The sequence below is a fragment of the Arvicola amphibius genome, chromosome 11, assembly GCF_903992535.2.
Source record: "Arvicola amphibius chromosome 11, mArvAmp1.2, whole genome shotgun sequence".
NCBI classification, from domain to species: Eukaryota; Metazoa; Chordata; class Mammalia; order Rodentia; family Cricetidae; genus Arvicola; species Arvicola amphibius.
In genome coordinates, this window is record NC_052057.2 from 19,569,158 (window position 1) to 19,587,247 (window position 18,090).

At 38.0% G+C, this 18,090-nt stretch overlaps 1 protein-coding gene across 1 annotated transcript; it reads right to left on the reverse strand.

The window, feature by feature from the left end:
• Nucleotides 1–1,871: 1,871 nt before the first annotated feature.
• LOC119826801 (arylacetamide deacetylase-like 2) lies at nucleotides 1,872–13,821 on the reverse strand. The gene is made up of 5 exons (XM_038348291.1): nucleotides 13,684–13,821; nucleotides 7,201–7,423; nucleotides 4,768–4,837; nucleotides 3,008–3,179; nucleotides 1,872–2,474 (listed from the first exon to the last, which is right to left on the reverse strand). Exons 1-5 carry the CDS (start codon nucleotides 13,819–13,821, stop codon nucleotides 1,872–1,874), a joined length of 1,206 nt encoding a protein of 401 aa, XP_038204219.1.
• Nucleotides 13,822–18,090: the final 4,269 nt, after the last annotated feature.

Sequence of the window (18,090 nt, forward strand, 5' to 3'; positions counted from 1 at the left end):
AGGTCTGCGTGTCGCTCTGTCTCTGCGTTCCTCAACCTCCAGCCCCTTTCCGGAAGCTCGCGAACTGGGTTCTAGCGCATAGAGCGCAGATGTGGTGGGGCGGTGCGCGGCAGGACACATTCCATAGTAAGAACAAAGAATTCAACATCCAGGAATGACATAACACCAATCCATAGAGAAAGAGATGTAATAGATGTATTGCACACAGCTTCCTTGGAATGGGAGAGATTCTAAGCTGGGAGTTTGCTCTGGGCTGGGTACTTTATGGGGCCCCCTGAGTCCTCCCCTCTCCTCTATTCGTTATGTTTGGATACCGACTTCCGTCCCCTCCCCTACTATCTTCCTCAGATATCTTCTGGAACAAGAATCTGCCACCTGAGGGAACCCACATTCACTTTGCATGTCTGCCTATGTCCTTTTAACCCTCTCTCAATTTGGGATTAGTAGTTAATGAAGACAAGCAATTCTCATCAAGTCGGGTTTGATATAAGATGACAAATGTTCCCTCTTTTGTGCAAATGAAACAGGCAGAGTGATGTCACTTAAGATGTTACAGTGTACAAACAATAGGAGAGGAACCCTTTAGTCCCCCTTTCCTGATATTCTTGAAATGGCTTCGTGTCTAAATGAGGGGAAAGAGGCTCATAAGATGAAGTCTGCGAGATTAGTGAGAAGGACATGTTTGAGATTAACAATAAGGTTCAAGCTGCAGAAAAGCACTAGTGAAAATATGTTTTGAGATGAAAGTCAGATTAGTTTGTACACTAAATCCACAAGACACGCTTAACGTCCATTTCACAAAGTTTATTGAACATTAAGAAAAAGCACAAACAGGTCAAACAACGACACACAAGCAGCGGAACCACCAGGACATCAGAAAAGTAAGCATTGATTTCATCGCTTCCCAGCGGAAATACAGATATTTATGAGTTGATTTTGCGCTGGTGGGAGTATGGGTCACATCATCACAGGGAAGCAAACAGGCCTGGAGATCACCACTCAGACAACTCCCCGGATATGCAGCCTCTGTGTGCACAACGATTCACCACAAAAATTCCAAAGAATATTATAAATAACTCTACCTACACTCCACAGTTGGCAGGGTACCATCATACGTCAAGAGGCACTGTCTGTCAATGAATGCAAGTCACGTAGGCATCTTCAAGTTTGGTCTTACAAAAGTTTAAGTAAGGCCAAAATGTTTAAGCTTTAGGAACAGGTGGCAGTCCAGTTAACTTTTTCTTTCGATACATAAAGTCTTCTTGTGCACATATCTGTTTTCCAATGGCATTGGATGGTTCCTGTGAAAGGGTCATTCAAACCCCAAAGGGGTGGTGACCCAGAGGTTGAGAACCACTGTTGTGCAGCAATGGTTGACCTAGAATTAGCCACGTAGAGCAGCCTTGTCTTGAATTCACAGATATCTGCCAGGTTTTCTGCCTCTAAAATGCTAGAGCGTAATGTGCCAACCCATCCAATCCTCATGATTCCATTCCTCTTTTGTTCAAAATTATTTTTTTTCATACAATGTACTCAGCATTTGGTTTATCGCTGCCTGGAATCTCCAGCATTTTTACATGCAATCACAGTCTTTCACTGATTGACTTCTGACTACTCAAGAATACAGATTTCGCAACAAATGGCAATGAATGGGAATAAAGAAGTATGTCTGCTCATTTTAGCAACGCTATTAAGATTGAGAAGATAAAGCAGTTTTCTTAAACATACACATCAATCTTCATTCAAACTGAAATGCAGTTTGGTCTGAAAGTCACGTCATTTTGTTTGCATTCACCATACCACAGTTCAACACGTAACTTACAGGTTACTCTACTGATGAGCTAGCTACATGTACCACTAATTTCCTTAATTTATAGGTTTTCTTCTAACCAACTAATATACTTGTCTCTTATTCTTAATCCTAAATGTAAAAACACCGGCGCTCCAGTAAAGGATAGGGCTCCATGGATTCCTTCCTCTAGATGGTCATGAGTGACTTGGACCCCAACATTTCTAAGCCGTGTGATGTAAATGAGACTATCGTCTCTTATGAGATCATGTTCACATGTGACAACATAAGTTAATGGCAAAACCTGTAACTGGGAGTCATTGGCTATCAAAGGTGACATTCTGTTATCCACAAGTGCTGGATAGGCATCATTTAGTTTTCCAAGGACGGGCTCCCTGTAAACATAGTTCTTTTTATATTTCTCAGGAAGGAAGTCACTCCAGTTAACAAACTTGAACAAGTCTCTTGACCCTGGTGGCATGTGTTCATTTCTTAGTAAGGCCTGGAGCAGAGTTTTGTCTTCAGTCACATACAAGCTCGCCAACTTAATTATCATCTCCCTGGACACAATTGGACCATGTTCGTACTCTCGATGTGATGGCAGAGAAGTATCAAGCACTTGTAGGCCAGGGTATATCAAAGCTTGTGCCTTAATTCTGTCTTTGAATTCTGGATCATTCTGTAACTAGAAATATAATGGATATTAATTAATCAATAGTTTTCAAACAAAAGGATTTGCAGTTTCACTTTAATAGCCTGAGATAAATAAATTTACTAATCTGAAGCACTATTTAGTGATCTTTCTCACAATATTTGCACACTGACTGAGAGACATGAGTGTGGAATTCCACTGTCATATGTCCAGAAACAATGTACTCTCTGTCGCTCACACATTTATCCACATCTAACAATCAAACAGGGAGATGATCAGCCACATGCTAGTGGTGATGACAGGATAAATATGTTTATGATGTTACATTTTTTGCACATTCATTTGTCTTAGAAACTTAGTTTTTGTTGTTCAGAATAAAGTTTTGTTGTGTGTCTTAGTTTGTTCTGGAACATACTGCCCCTCTCGCTCAGTCTCCCAAGTGCTCTAATAACAAGCATGTATTATAGATAGCAGTGTAAAAGTAATGCAAATATACCTAAAACACAGTTGTTGGGGTTTTTTTTTGCGTATTAGGATTAAAGCAAATAATAACACACACAACATACCAGTTGAATCACCGCTGCTACCAAGGTGCCCCCAGAACTGTCTCCCGTAATACAGATGCGTGCGGGATCCACTCCATATTTTGCAAGAACCTTATCCTGGAGAAAGAACTTGGTCACAAAAACACAGTCTTCAAGGGCAGCTGGGAATTGATACTGAGGAGCAAGTCTGTAGCTTTAGAGGTAAACCAAGCAGAAACACAACAAAGCCCTTGTTAAAATTATGCAACTAAATCTCTCTCCCTCTCACCAACAGGTACCCTGACATATTGAATAATAACCCTCACTAATTAACACCTAGATGACTGGTAACTTTTGTCTTAAAAGTGAGGAGTAGATTTGGGTTCAGCGTTTCAGGTGTTGATTCTAAGGAGGAATGAGTAAGTCAGGTGTGTTATCCTCGTGAATCCTGTATGCTCCAGTGGCCCTCAGTGTGCTTGCGGCTCAAAAAAAAAATTCAGAATTACTAATGGGATCCCTCAGATATTTTAAGTAAAGAAAGAATGAGAGTAAATAGGGCTGTTTCAAAGAATTTGAAATATGAATGTTTTAAGTATACCAGTGGCTCCTACAAAGATTCCTAAGGCTGAGATAAGACCATTGTGTTTGTTTGTCTTTGGCTGGGTACATTTGTGCTCCATCACAGGAGCGCACCTTAACCAGACCATCTCACTTTTTAAGTCGATCAACTTCAAATTCATTAGAATTAGTGAATAACTCACATGGTTATATTAAGCAATGTTCATCAGACGGTTCTTGCGTTTATATTTTAACCTGTGTCTAAAATATTTGAAATTAGTATAATCTGAGCAGAGTAGGACAGAAACATTAATATTCTTCAAGATAAGGAACAGCCAATACCTTAAAAGGTAACCTGCAGAATTTGTAAACAATGTACAGCAAACTTACTATTTAAAAAGCTTAGCTAAAAATTATATTGTGTTGGACTTAGCTAAAATCATAGCAGTAATGGCATTGTGTATTTAATGTCACAATTTAGATATTTTTTGAAACTTAAGTAATTTGTCTGGTTCCATTTTGAAGTAATTAGAAGCAGGACAGAACTGATCTCTAGTATGTGCTACTGGCTCCAAATATACTGTCAACCATGAAACTCCTGAGAGTGATCTTGTGAGGTCTACAGTTTTATACCTCCGTGTCTTCTTCATTGAGGGACTGGAAAGATGTGCAGCACTCAGTCCATACTCCTGCGAGTGCCTCAGTAGCTCAGAGGACACACAATAAGCACTTACTCATAGTTTTGCTCTATTATTGAAAATGTTGTCAAAAGTCATGTCATAAAATATTAAGACGGATAATTTTGATGGTATCTTGAAACATTCAAATTACGCAAATACCTTTACCTAACAGAATTAGAACTAAAGACAACTCCAACCCCATACGGTGTTTATAAACAGCTCCCATAAAACCCAATGTCTCAAGCACATAGTGAATAAACTTTCAAGGAATGTCACTTGCAGGTAAAATTAGGTGCTTGAGAATCCTGAAGTTCATAGTCCCAGAGATGTCACAGCTGTGATAACAAAATTGCTTATTCCTCTGGTCTCACATTTGTGTCCACAGTGGCCGATATCAAAGCCAAGGCTGATGCCTTTGAGAACATATTGACATTACAATCATAAGAAAATTACTATAAACAGAAATTCATATGTTATGGGTATAGTTGGGTGACAAGCCCTGAAAAAGCCAGGCCTACGTTGTGAAGGCAAATGCTGCGGTATGAAGTATTATCGTTCTCTTACTCTATTCCCACAATAACAGCGCCAAGCTTGTTTGCTGTCAATCTGTTCAGGTCATCATAGGCTGACATCTCTGAAACAAAAGGAATGGATTTAGAATGGAGCCCTGTAAATAGAAAACAATGGGAACCCAGCAACGCTCGTGCATGTGATAGAAATGTGAATTACCACTGATTGGTGGAAACTCGGCAATCTCCACATTTATTGTCACGTACATCAACACTCTGTCGGAGTCCAGGAAGAAAGACAGTCTACAACTTATTACTGTAGCACAAAGACAGTTAAAGTAGAGCACGGAGGTCACTACTGTGGGACATTTGTATTACTTGTCTTCTTGTCTTATTTATTCCCCCTCTTTAATCTTTGAGAAAAGAATAAGATTGTATCGGATAAGGAATTCACACAATACATTAGGGATCAGGTATGCACCCCAGTCTGCAGCTGAATTTATTGAACATAAATTCAGCAACAATGCTGGAGATGGAAAACAGAACTCATATCTATGAGATGGACATGGGACTAGGATGGAAACAGTGACAAATAAAGCAGAAGAAAATGTAGGGTTGATACCTAAAGAATTAAATAATAAAATATGGGGAATTATCAATATTTGTAAAGTCTAAACAATAACTTATTACCACATGGTTTTCATGGGTTTTTTTGTTATTCTAAAGCTGTAGTTGCAAATGAATAGATAAGGTTAAGGAGAGAAGGGAAGAAGAAATTTCTTTCAGTCAAAGTAACTGTAAAGAATATTAGTATAGCAGAGTGGCCACTTTCAGATTACACAGTTTAAAAAAGAATCAGAAGAGAAACAGACAGACCCTACAGTATACTGAAATGTCTCATAAAATAAAACCTGGCAGGATAATAAGTGGGAAGAGCAATGGGGGTCAACAGAGGTCAAGGCAGAAAAGATAGCTCATACTTAGGAGTAAACAAAGGGGGTAAAATTGCAGGTAGACGGAACACGAATCAGATGATGATCTGGAGGGAAATATCCCAAGGAAAGCAGAGAGACTCATCTTGACCAAAAGATAAACATATCTTTGCCTAGGATGTAAGAAAAGCAGTAGAGCGTAGTGAAGAAGGGATTAGTAAGATGTGAGGAAGACACCAGTAAGTGTGGGATGGGTAAGGAGAGAAGGGGACTGGAGATGCCAAGCATATGAATTTATGTCTTGGAAGGAGCGGGTAAGGTTGGGATGGAAATTTAGAAATGTCATCGGAGTGAAACAGAGGGATTAACAGCTTCCAAGAGGTAGCATTATTCCAGCCACAGTGAGAGCTTGGATGGTCTAGAACAGGAGCCCAAAGCCCTGGTTTCTACTAATAGGACTGTGGCTTCCTCCTTCAAACTCTTCGAAAACATTCTTTAATAATTTGTCTCTGCAAAGCTAAAACAGTGATGATAATGCCTATCTAACAAAAGGCTTACTCAGTTGGCTGCCCAGTTGAACACAGCAGTATTTTTGTTTATCACGAAATGTTCACATTCACAAGGACAAAATAATGGATATAGTAATTAAGTTACAGGTTCTTTGAGAGTTATCAATTGTTTCATAAGTACCCAGTATAATATTCCAACGTTTTGCTACATAGTGAATCCGTAAGTCATCAAAAGTCTAAAATGGTGTGTGTGTGTGTGTGTGTGTGTGTGTGTGTGTGCCTGTGTGCGTGTGTGCCTGTCTGTCTGTCTTAGCTACTCTACTCATCTATAGATAAGAACTGATTACTCAGCTTTACTTTATTTTATCATTTTAACACAAAATTATGCTTTGGATTCTAATCCTCAACATTATTGTTATATAACAGTCTACTACTTGAACATATGTCTTTTGTTTGTTTGTTTGTTTTTTCGAGACAGGGTTTCTCTGCAGCTTTAGAACCTGTCCTGGAGCTAGCTCTTGTAGACCAGGCTGGTCTCGAACTCACAGAGATCCGCCTGCCTCTGCCTCTCCAGTGCTTGGATTAAAGGCGTGTGCCACCACCACCCGGCTTACTTGAACATATGTTAACTGCAATATGGCAGCAATCATATTTTTCAGACTCAGCAGTTAAAAATCCTGGTTCACAACAACGTTTATTTTATTTACATGATTAGGTTATTTTAATCTAACTCCCAAGTTTGTTGGTTGAATTTTCAAGCCTAGGATATCAATATGTTTATTTTAAAATATATTTTTTAGCAGACCATCTTAATTTCAACTTATTGTTTTAGTTACCAAATTGTAAATGGAGAAATATATGTGACCCATGACCCATCTATCCCACTGTATCTCTGCTAAGGTGCATATATTCCCTAAATCAACATTGTGCTGACAAATGAGTTGTCAACTTCTGGGTACATGGTGTACAGCAATTATTTCAATATAAATATATACACAACACACACACACACACACACACACACACACATACTAAAAGTACACTTACTGCAGCTTCCCAAGACAAAGGCACCACCATGAATGAAAACTATAGCTGGTCGCTGTCTTTCAGACTTCCTTTTTGGCAAGTACAGACGGACAGGAATGTCACTAAAGTTTGTGTCAACCACTGTAACGTTTTCATCTGAAACTGGTTCTGTAAACTGAAGTGCTGCTACAGTAAAGAATACTTCTTCATATTTCATAAGACCTATGTTTTCAAATAGTGTGGCCTGTAAAAACAAAAATAATTAAACTGTCGATTTTTATTTTAATAATAATAAATACACAGAGATGCAATGATAAAAAGTAGACAATGTGATAATACTCTAAAGAACAGATTTTTATATCCTCACGTTATTTTTGGTAGCATGGAAATCTCAGTGTGGTTATCAGCATCAGACCTGAACAGGATTGAGTGACCAAGAATTTGTCTTGAATAAGAAATGGGTCATTAAAATACCATCCCTTTCTGAGAAAAATATTGATAGGTATAGGTCAATAAGGAGGAGTATTTTCTTGCATCGCTGTTTGCCGCGCACCGCGCCCCCCGTGTCTGCGCTCTGTGCGCTTAAACCCAGTTCGCGAGCTTCGGGCAAGGGGCAGGAGGTTAAAATACACAGACACACACAGACTGAGAGACAGTGACACGGGTCATCCTTGAATTCCCCTAGAATGCCCCCTTTATTGTGTTCAGGGGCAGATTATATAGAGATAGCCACACCCCAGCCAAACCCACCAGAAACCACTTTCCTGCCATCAGGAACTCCTGAAGGTCTCCTGCTCAGAGAAGCTGTAGGCACTCAGATCAGGGGATTACAAGAAATTCAGGATCTGGGGTCTCACTGCTCCCAACATCTGTTAATAAGTTGCCATTGCTATAGTAAATAATCACCTTCCAATGCTCAAACAAGAAAATCTAATTTAACTCATTGAATCACACAGAAGAGTGAAAACATGAAAATAGGAGCAGAACTTGTTAAGAAAATGGATTCTAGTAGGCTCAGGAAGGAGTAAGAGAAGGAAATTAATCAAGGAAATGCATAAATCTGTCAGACAATAAATAAATAAATGCTTAGAGATATTAAGCTGTTCTTGACCTGGAAACTTCCCTACTTTCTATCTTTTATAGGGCCTAAAGTTGCTAACCATACTTTCAGAGAAGGAAAGCAATCACCAATCTTACACAACAGTAAACTCTAAGAACTACAATAGCCACTGGACTGGCAAGACTTGCCCGTTCTTGTAATAGCACTTTGAATGTTAGGGGGATAACCAACCATGTTCTTATTGGATTGAAGCTCCATTACACATGACAAACTCATACCTAACACCATTGTTAGCTCATGAATCTGTGAATAGCAAGTCATAGGCCATAGAAAAGAACCTACTACTGACACTCTATTAAATATACATACTATTAACTGAGTACTAATGACTTATTGTTATACCCTTAGATTAATGTATCTCTCAGCCCTACCAGAGAAGGTACTATTTGCAGTAGATGGTGATTTACTCAGAGAGGCAAAATGGGTCAAGGTGGGTATAATAAGAGACTACTGAGTACTCAGCTCTGACATATCTATTCTGACATCTGTATGGAACAGCTATACTGCTTTCTTTCCTGCCAGAGCTCATAGATCATTGCAGGAAAAAAAAAGGATTGAAAGACTTTATAAAACGGAGCTATTAAAAAGAAATACAAAGAAGTCATGTCTTCCAGACACAACATGCAGTTGCATTTATAAACTCAGTGATTGTGATACTATGCACAAGAATTGTGCTAACCTAAGTCAGACCAATGCCTGGCATAGAGAGGGAATGTTGTCAGAGGCTGCTTGTTCATTCCTGGCTGCTCAGACTTGAAATAACCACACAGAAACTGTATAAATGAAATCACTGCTTGGCCCATTAGCTCTAGTTTCTTATTGGCTAGCTCTTACATTTTAAATTATCTCACATCCATTATTTAATATTTTACCATAAAGCTCATGGTTTACCAGCAAGGTTCCACTGCATCTATCTCCTGCAGCAGCTACATGACATGCCACTGATTCTGCCTTCTTTCTTCCATAATTCAGTTTAGTTTTCCGGCCTGCTCTATTCTGCTAAGCCACTGACCCAAGCAGTTTTATTCAATAACCAATAAAAGCAACACATATACAGCACTTCTCACACCAAGGGAAGATAGTCACAAAAATGCCACCCCTCACCAAATATCTGCTAGCAATTTATAGAGATTTAGAGAGGAAGGCTCAGTTTTCTTTAAGGGTGTGTCCCCTGGTATATCCACTGTATGGTCACATGATGAGTATATGGGAAGTTCAGATTGGACTAGGTAAATGGGTATAAAAAGAAGGACACAAATTTAGGTAAAGAAGTGTTAATAAATCTGGAAGGAAATACCAGAGGGGTAAATGTAGTCAGAAATCATGGTATACAGTTCCCAAAGAACTATCATTTTTTTTAAAAAAAGGAAAAAATAAAACACAAATAAATAACTAAATACATTTTTTTCTAAAAATCTCAAGTATGCATTGTTTGAAAGTAATAGTAATCTCATTTATTTCAACTAAATTTGGCAATATATCTTGCTTGGTGTAATTTATTCTTAACTGTAGTTTTATCTAAAGCAAAATTATTTGAAAATGACATTTTACACATGTTCCAATAAATTTATTCTTAACTGTAGTTTTATCTAAAGCAAAATTATTTGAAAATGACATTTTATCCATGTTCCAATATTTTCATTTTATTTGTTGGTCACTCAATTTAGTATTATAAAATTATCTGTCTGTCTGTCTCTCTCTCTCTCTGTGTGTGTGTGTGTGTGTGTGTGTGTGTGTGTGTGTGTGTGTGTGTATGTCTGTGTTTATGTGTGTGTAAACTTGTTGCCATGTTTGTTTGTGGAAGTCAGGTATAAACTTGGCTGTTGTCCTGATCATTTGAACTTGTTAAAGACAGGTTCAGTTGTTCCAGCTGTATAAGCCAGTCTTTCTGGCCCAGGAGCTTCCAGTGATCCTCCTGCCTCCACCTCCCCTCCCTCTGTAGGAGATGTCTGCTACCATATCCAGCAGTCTAGAAGCTCTGGAGAGCTGGAGGCAGATCTCCAGCACAGAAAGTGCTCTATGCTGTCTCCATCATCTCTAGTTAGTTCAATGTTTTAAAACGTTACTCAGTAACTATATTACTCATAGTTCATGTCCCCTATGAAACAGCTACAAAACGGCATCTTCTCTTCTTAAGATGACTTGAATGAAAAGTCACTTTATTTTTACCATTGAAGACGGGCTCTCTTTAGTATTTCTGATGTGTTATCTAAGACATTACGGACTAATTACAGTTAAAGCATTAATATAATTTCATGTGACTAGAATATTTCAGAGCATATACTGCTGTGTCTGCCTCAGGATGCTGAGATTATAAATCTATAGAGATATTATACCCATCTACATTAAACTTGAGTGTATTGACTCCAGAAATTACTTTGTCTGATCAATATTACACAGGTTTAAACTATAAGAACAATGTAGATACCACTTGTCCTTGTCAGCAGTATATATGGGCTTCTCTACATAATTAGCTGATAAATTATATATTTAAACAACAGAATAAATATTAAAATCCCAAGTTCTAGAAGAATGCAACTAGCATATGATTAACATGGCAGTTACATAAGAACAATGTTTTAGAAGTGACAAATGCTGTTGCTGGTATCAGAACTGAGGTTTTATCACATTCAAGACATTTCGTAAAAAATATTATGAAGTTTCAACTAAAAACTATCCATGTGTATATAGGGACAAATGAATGCATATAAAAACAGTAAGAATTTGTAAACTAGTAATTCTTCTTTAGTTCTGAAACTCTTTTGATCTTTGTGCCTTGGAAATAAATATGCTATAGATAATTATTGGCTTTATATGCTTTGTAGATATAAATCTCACCATTTTGGACAACCATGTCTTATGTCTCTTCAGTCATCTACCAATTCACCTTTAAAGTTTCAAAAGAGAAATTTCTCAAAGTGGTAGCCATTTATCAGTTAAGATGACAGTGGACATCCTTCTCTTGCATCCAAGAAATACACATTAGGACCAATGATAGATATCACATCAGGTAAAAGGGCTGGAAAAGATATTCTATTCAAGTGAACCTAAGAATAAAGCTGGGTTAGCCCTTTTAATATCTAACAAAATAGGCTTCAAACCAAAACTAGCCAGAAGGGTTAGGGAAGGGAACTACATACTCACTGAATGGAAAATCTACCAAGATGACTCTGCAATTCTAATCATCTATGACCTAAACACAAGGGAACAGTTTTTTAAAAGAAACACTACTATGTCTTAAATTGCACTTTGACCCTTACACATTGATAGTGGTAGACTTCAATACCACACTCTTGTCAACAGACCTATCATCTAACGAAACATAAACAGACAAATATTGTATCTAATTGAAGTTTTAAACCAAATAAACCTAACAGATATTTACAGAACATTTCACTCAAACATAAAAGAATAAAATTTTTCTCAACACCTCATGGAACTTTCTCTAAAACTGACCACATTATTGAACAAAAGGCAAGCCTCAATAGAAATAAAAATAAAATCAGATTGAACAGATTATATTTAAGAATATAAATGTATGTAAAATGTATATTTATTCAACAATAATGAATATGAAAAATAATATGGAGGGGCTTGTTGGAGGCTAAGTAGGAAGAAAATGAGGGGGAGAAAATGCAATTATATTATAACCTCAAAAATATAAAAGCAAAGCAAAAATAAAGCTTACATGTGTCTGTCAATCATACTCTATATAATGTGAGTGGATTACTTTTGTTTATCTTATACTGTATATAATGAGAGTGGATTGCTTTTGTCTGTCTTATACTGTTATATAATGTGAGTGGATTGCTTTCGACCATCTTATACTGTATTTAATGTGAGTAGATTGCAGTTGAGTTCTTAATCTTTTTTCAGCATTTATCAAGTCTGTTAAATTTATTTTAAAATCTACTTTTATGGACGCTATCTAAGCCATTATAACTCAATTTTGGCAATGGATTTTTCTCAATTACTAGGATGACCATTTTAAAAAGTCATATTTTGATCCTATATGTACATATGTAAGAAAAGACACATATATTTGTATGAGTCATTCTATTTTGAAATTGATAGAATAAATGTCAAATTCAGCAATTGTGTGTTTTCAGAATACATTATTATTGATGAGAAGGTATCAGTTTTGAAGTCCAGATATTCATGAGTGACTCAGAGAAGATATAGCAATTTCTCTACTGAATTGTGGATTTGTAGAGAAAGAAAATGGTTCCAGGTGACCCAGCAAATGTCAGACTCTGAGAATAATGTGTTAGATGTCAGGTGGGAAAACAGACAGTGCTTCTGCAGTGCGTTGGGTAGCATTTCCCTCATCTGCCACACTGTTCACATTGTGTCTCTGGCATTCATTGTTTTCTCCTGTTTCTGCCTAAGCTTCCTCTTATCTCTGTATCCATAAGGCTTCCAGACAAAAACATAGCTTGATTAAGGGTAACCTAGTATGCCCTCTGTGACAGACTTGTGTTCAAATTTTATCACTGCCATTAAAAAAAAATGTCTGAACTCCAGCAACTTAGAACTCAGGAAAGATAATAACAGCAGCAGGTCACAAGAGGTGGCTTTTGAGCTGCTGTGGGTATCTGAGATGTGTCAGGGAGCATGCCAACCTACTCTGCTTGTAAGTACACAGTGCAGCTTTCCAGAAGATTCCAGATAAGAAATATCAACAAACTACTGAAATCCCAGACAGGAGAGTCAACTATCTTCCACACACAGACATAGTTAAGAAGATCTGAGAAAATAGAATATCACTATCACTCCTGTATGTTACTAAAACACATTTCATCGAATTGGAAATATATTAGTTGTATTAACTTATATTGACAACATCATTATCATCATAAGGAAAATTACCCACATAGTTAATATTGGCAATATTAGTTATTAGGCCCCAAATCAAATTTATTTGGAGGTCTCAGTAACACAAAGAATACGCAATGCTTCTATGAACAAAAAGTTTGAGAGTTACATTAAAAGAGAAAATAGCTAGAACAACAGTGATTAAAATTCACCAAAATATTAAACTTGATGGAGGTAAACTGAGAAATTCCAGAGAGCGTATGAGTCTAGGTATTGTCAAAGGCATCAGATGTATCCAAGGTTCCTAACAATTCCCAGATATTCATTTCAGATGATACTACTTCCTTTATTCTGATGCTGCAATATCACAACATTCAGTGTTATAGCAAACACTGTGGGTCCCTCTGCTTGTAGATAGTTCAGCCTATTAATGATTAAATAAACATCAAGAGTAACTGGTTTATATGTCATAATGAAAACTGAAATTACTTTCAAACACTTTGAAATAAAATAAGTTTCAAATAGGCTTACAGCATGGCAACCCAATTCCCCAGTAAAGAATATATTACCACAAGTGATGTCATTTTTATGACAGCATCCATGAATATCACTTTCCAGGGTTCTTCAATATTCTCTGGAACAGGAGAATAAACAGAGTAAGCAAATAGAACACAAGAGAATCCAAAGCACAGCGTTTTGTACCCCATGATAAATCTTTTCCAAACTTGCCTGTCGTGATAGTCAACAGCATCTCTTATATAGACTACAGAGCAGTAAGATAAAGGTAGAAGGTGAGCTGTTTGAAGCAAACAGATGGTTTTAGCAACTGTGTCTTGACATTCAGCTGTGAACCACAATTGAAACTGGTTATGCAACTGTACAGCTTGGTGAAACAGAATTTACTACAAATCATGGAATAAAGAATGCAGCAATGGCAAGAGCATTATGAGAGCAGTGAACTCCCCCTTCACCTCATGACATCACAAGAGAGGAAGCATTTAGGACCCTAATTAAAGCACACCAACCAAAAGACAAAGAGATCCCTTTGCTCTTTCAAAGGATAGCGACACCACTGTAAATGCAAGATAAAGTGTTAGGTAACATTTAACTAACCTTAAGGCTAACACCCACAACACAGATCACTTAGAGAATTCAAATCTATTCTGACAGTGCTCATTAGAGGCAATTACAAATGAAGTTGCTATTCTTTCCCAAGCTAGGACCCAATTCATCTAATGATTAAATTTGTACGCAGTTCACCATCTATTAAACTTAAAATTTGTAGATGTATATCTTATATAATCATAGAAAATCTATAAGTTGATTATCAAACATTTGTAGCTTCCTGGTATTCCCTATATTCAGATTGGATAGAAGATTTTAAAATTGAGTACAGCTTGGCAATTGTCTATTCCTTTGTGAAAATTCTTCTCTTACCTACGTTCTACCAGTTATACTGTAGAATATCTTCTTCCTCAAATAAGGATTCTCCCACCTTCCTTGCTAACTTCTGGGCAAAAGCTGTTTCTGGCACTCTTAACTGTTTCATGTCGTAACCTAAACTTAACTCAGTTTTGATATTGATCTGAATACCAGAATATTGGTAAAAAGTCATTCTCCAATTTTGGGGATTAGAACTACATGGACTGGGATAAAAAGGGGGGACTAAAGAGGTTGCAAAGAAGCAGAAGGGATCAATCCCACATGTGCATCCTGGAAAGACAAATCTACCGTTTACAATCTCAGGTTCTTTTCGCATGTTCCTTCACCGTCTCTACTCTGAACTGCAGAGAACTCATATGGAATTCAGCGGACCTTACTCTCCCTCCCCTCTAGTCAGGTAAGCTCCATTTACCCTCAAATTTCCAAGAACAGAATTATAATCAATAAAAAAAGAAAGAAAAAGCTTTGTAACTGTCTGGCTTCTGAAATCCCATATTTTCTCTTAATAGGAAAGAATATAAAGAAGCCATAAAATTAAAGATTTGTTCCATGGTTTTAGTAAAAACATAAATATGAAGGCATGACGGGAATGCCAATAAAGCTTATTTCATGAGAATCAGAGAAAAAAAATAAGGTAAATGTAACAAGACATATGAGACATGCTTTGGTCCTTTATCTGTGGTCCATGGTTCATGTCTCTCACAAGCACAAGGGAGAACAAGTGAAGGGGAAACTGGAAGAGATTGAGGGTGGCTTAGAGTCACAAATGACAGAAGACACAAATGACACAAACCCACACTCTAACACCTCAGTGAACTGTAAGCCGTATAAACACAGAGGAATCCACAACAGACTCCCAACTGCTGGCAAAACAAAGACAAACCCTTGTAGTAAGCAGAATTTCAAGATAGCTTGTGGACAGAGGTTGCTTGTTCGTTTCCGGCCACCCAGACCCGAAATAATCACACTAAAACTATATTAATTGCAACATTAGAATCTTCCTAGCTAGCGCTTACATTTTAAATTAACCCATTTCTATTAATCTGGGTATCACTACTTGGTTGTGGCCTATGGTAAGGTTCCATCTGGCGTCTGTCACCTGTGGTGACTACATGGCATCTCTTTGATTCCACCTACGCTCTCTCTATATCGTTTCCAGCCTGGTGATATTCTGTTAAGTCATTGGACAAAAGCAGCTTCTTTATTAGCCAATGGCAATAAAACATATTCATAGCATATAGAGGGAAATCCCACATCAATAGCTCAAGAATTCCAGTCACTGGGAGACTCATATAGTCTAGTCAAACAATAATCTTAGTACTTAGTGAAAAAAATTTGTAAGAGGAATGAAGTTTTCAAACAAGGGTTGGTTTTTTTTTTGTTTTTTTTTTTTGGGGTTTGGTTTTTTTTTTTTTTTTTTTTTTTTGCCAAGTGACTAGATAGGATAGCTTAACCAATCACATGATCCCTTAGACACATGAGACAAGCCTGGAGAGGAAACAGGGAGGCCATGTGAGAGGCTCTCAATTGCCCCTTGAAGTGGAGAGGGTCACATGGTAGCCTTTAAAAGAGAGAGAGCTGTTCCCAATCAAATAACTGAAAGAAACAAAAAACAAAGTTAAGTCAGGCAGGTGGGTGCAGCTGAAATCCCAGCAATAAGGAGTTCAAGGGAAGAATCCTGAGTTCTCCGCCAATCTGGGCAGCAAGCCCCAGGGCAGTCTGACTATGGGGCAAGACCTTTCCCCAAAAATGTAAATGAGGAGTTGGGAGGACCTTGGACTTAACATAGTGAAGGGAACCCTGATGGCTCTTTGGCCTGGAGAGGGAGGGAGTGGGGGTATGGGTAGAAGGGAGGGGAGGGAAGGGGGAGGAGGAGGGGAGGAGATGGAAATTTTTAATAAAAAAATGAGAAAAAAATGTAAATGAGGCAAGGAGGTGGGGGGACATGGTGAGGGAGAGCAGGAGGAGGGAGAAGAGTCTGGGCTAAGAGGAAAGAGAGGAGTGGGGGAGGGGGAAATAGGAAATGTCCCTAGACAGGAAGAAGCCTTAGTTCGATGGCCGTAGAAAACTACAGTATAATATCCAAAGATCCGCAGCTAGCAGCCCACTTCCGCTAGCTGGTTTTTATCCCCCATCAGCCCCTGGCTTCCATTGCTACTAGCAATACTGGAGTGATGTTCGTGGGGATTTGAGCATTTTCAGGCTAGGCTGAAGCTGCAGGGCTCTGAGTTTTCAATAGAGGTTAGGAGGGCATCCCAGCTGCTGGTGTAAATCTCTGATCACTACCAGGAATTTTCATGCAGTTTCCATTGCCCCCAACTGATAAACAAAGTGAAGTGAGCACTATGTTGTCAGGGGGCGACCAGTTCCTATCAATACCAAAGAAATAGTGGGTAGGGGGACAGAAAGTCAGATCTCACTCCTCTCTCGTCTTTCCTCCAATGTGTGATTCTGGGATGTTCGTCTAACATCAGGGAGATGTAGTGGCATGAACTAATTCTTGTGTCTTATAATACTTTATCCATGTGCCTGTTTTTAAATCAGTATCAGGAATATTTCATTCGTGTGACTCTGTACTAAAAGAAATCTAGCGTGGGGATTTCTCAAGCAGTATTCTCTTCTCTAGGGTTGTTTTGGCTATACAAGATCTTCTGTGCATCCCAAGTCATTTAAGATTGTTTTTCTCTATCTCACTGAGAATTACACTGGAATTTTTATTGGATTGTTTACTATCTATATTAGGGTTTTGTATAATAATCATTTTATTAATATTAATTATTGATATCCATAGCCATGTTTTCTGGTTTTTAATGTCTCCCTCAATTTCTTTCTCTGAAGTTTTAACATTTTCTTTGTAAATTCTCTCATTTCTTCTTCTGGATGAATTCCAAGGTAGTAAGTTCACAAGTTATCAGTGACGAGATTATTTCCACAATTTACTTCTCAAGCGGTTTTAATTTTTATAGATGGGGAATTGTTTTTTTTTTTTTTTTTTTTTTTTTTTTTGGCTTTTCGAGACAGGGTTTCCCTGTAGTTTCTAGAGCCTGTCCTGGAACTAGCTCTTGTAGACCAGGCTGGCCTCGAACTCAGAGATCCGCCTGCCTCTGCCTCCCGAGTGCTGGGATTAAAGGCGTGCGCCACCGCCGCCCGGCTGGTTTTGTATTTTAATTTTGTCTCCAGTCATTCTTTTACGTACCCGTCAGGTCTTAGTGTCTTCTGATGGAGCAAGGGTTTCTCATGCCACCTGCAAAGACTAAAGCTTGACTTCTCCTTGCCATTGACTCTTATTTGCTTCTCTTGTCTCTTTGCTCTAGGAAAGACTTTCAACACTGTACCGAATGAAATGGATAATTTGCACACACCTGACCTTTTACTCAAATGACGTTAACTAAAGTTTTAGCACATACATCTTTTACTATGTTGAGATACATTCTTTCCCGTTTGAATAATATTATTGTGAAGAGTGTTGTTTGGTCAGAAGCTTTTCCTACACATAGACAATTCTACAATTTCTTTTCTTGAATTCACTTATG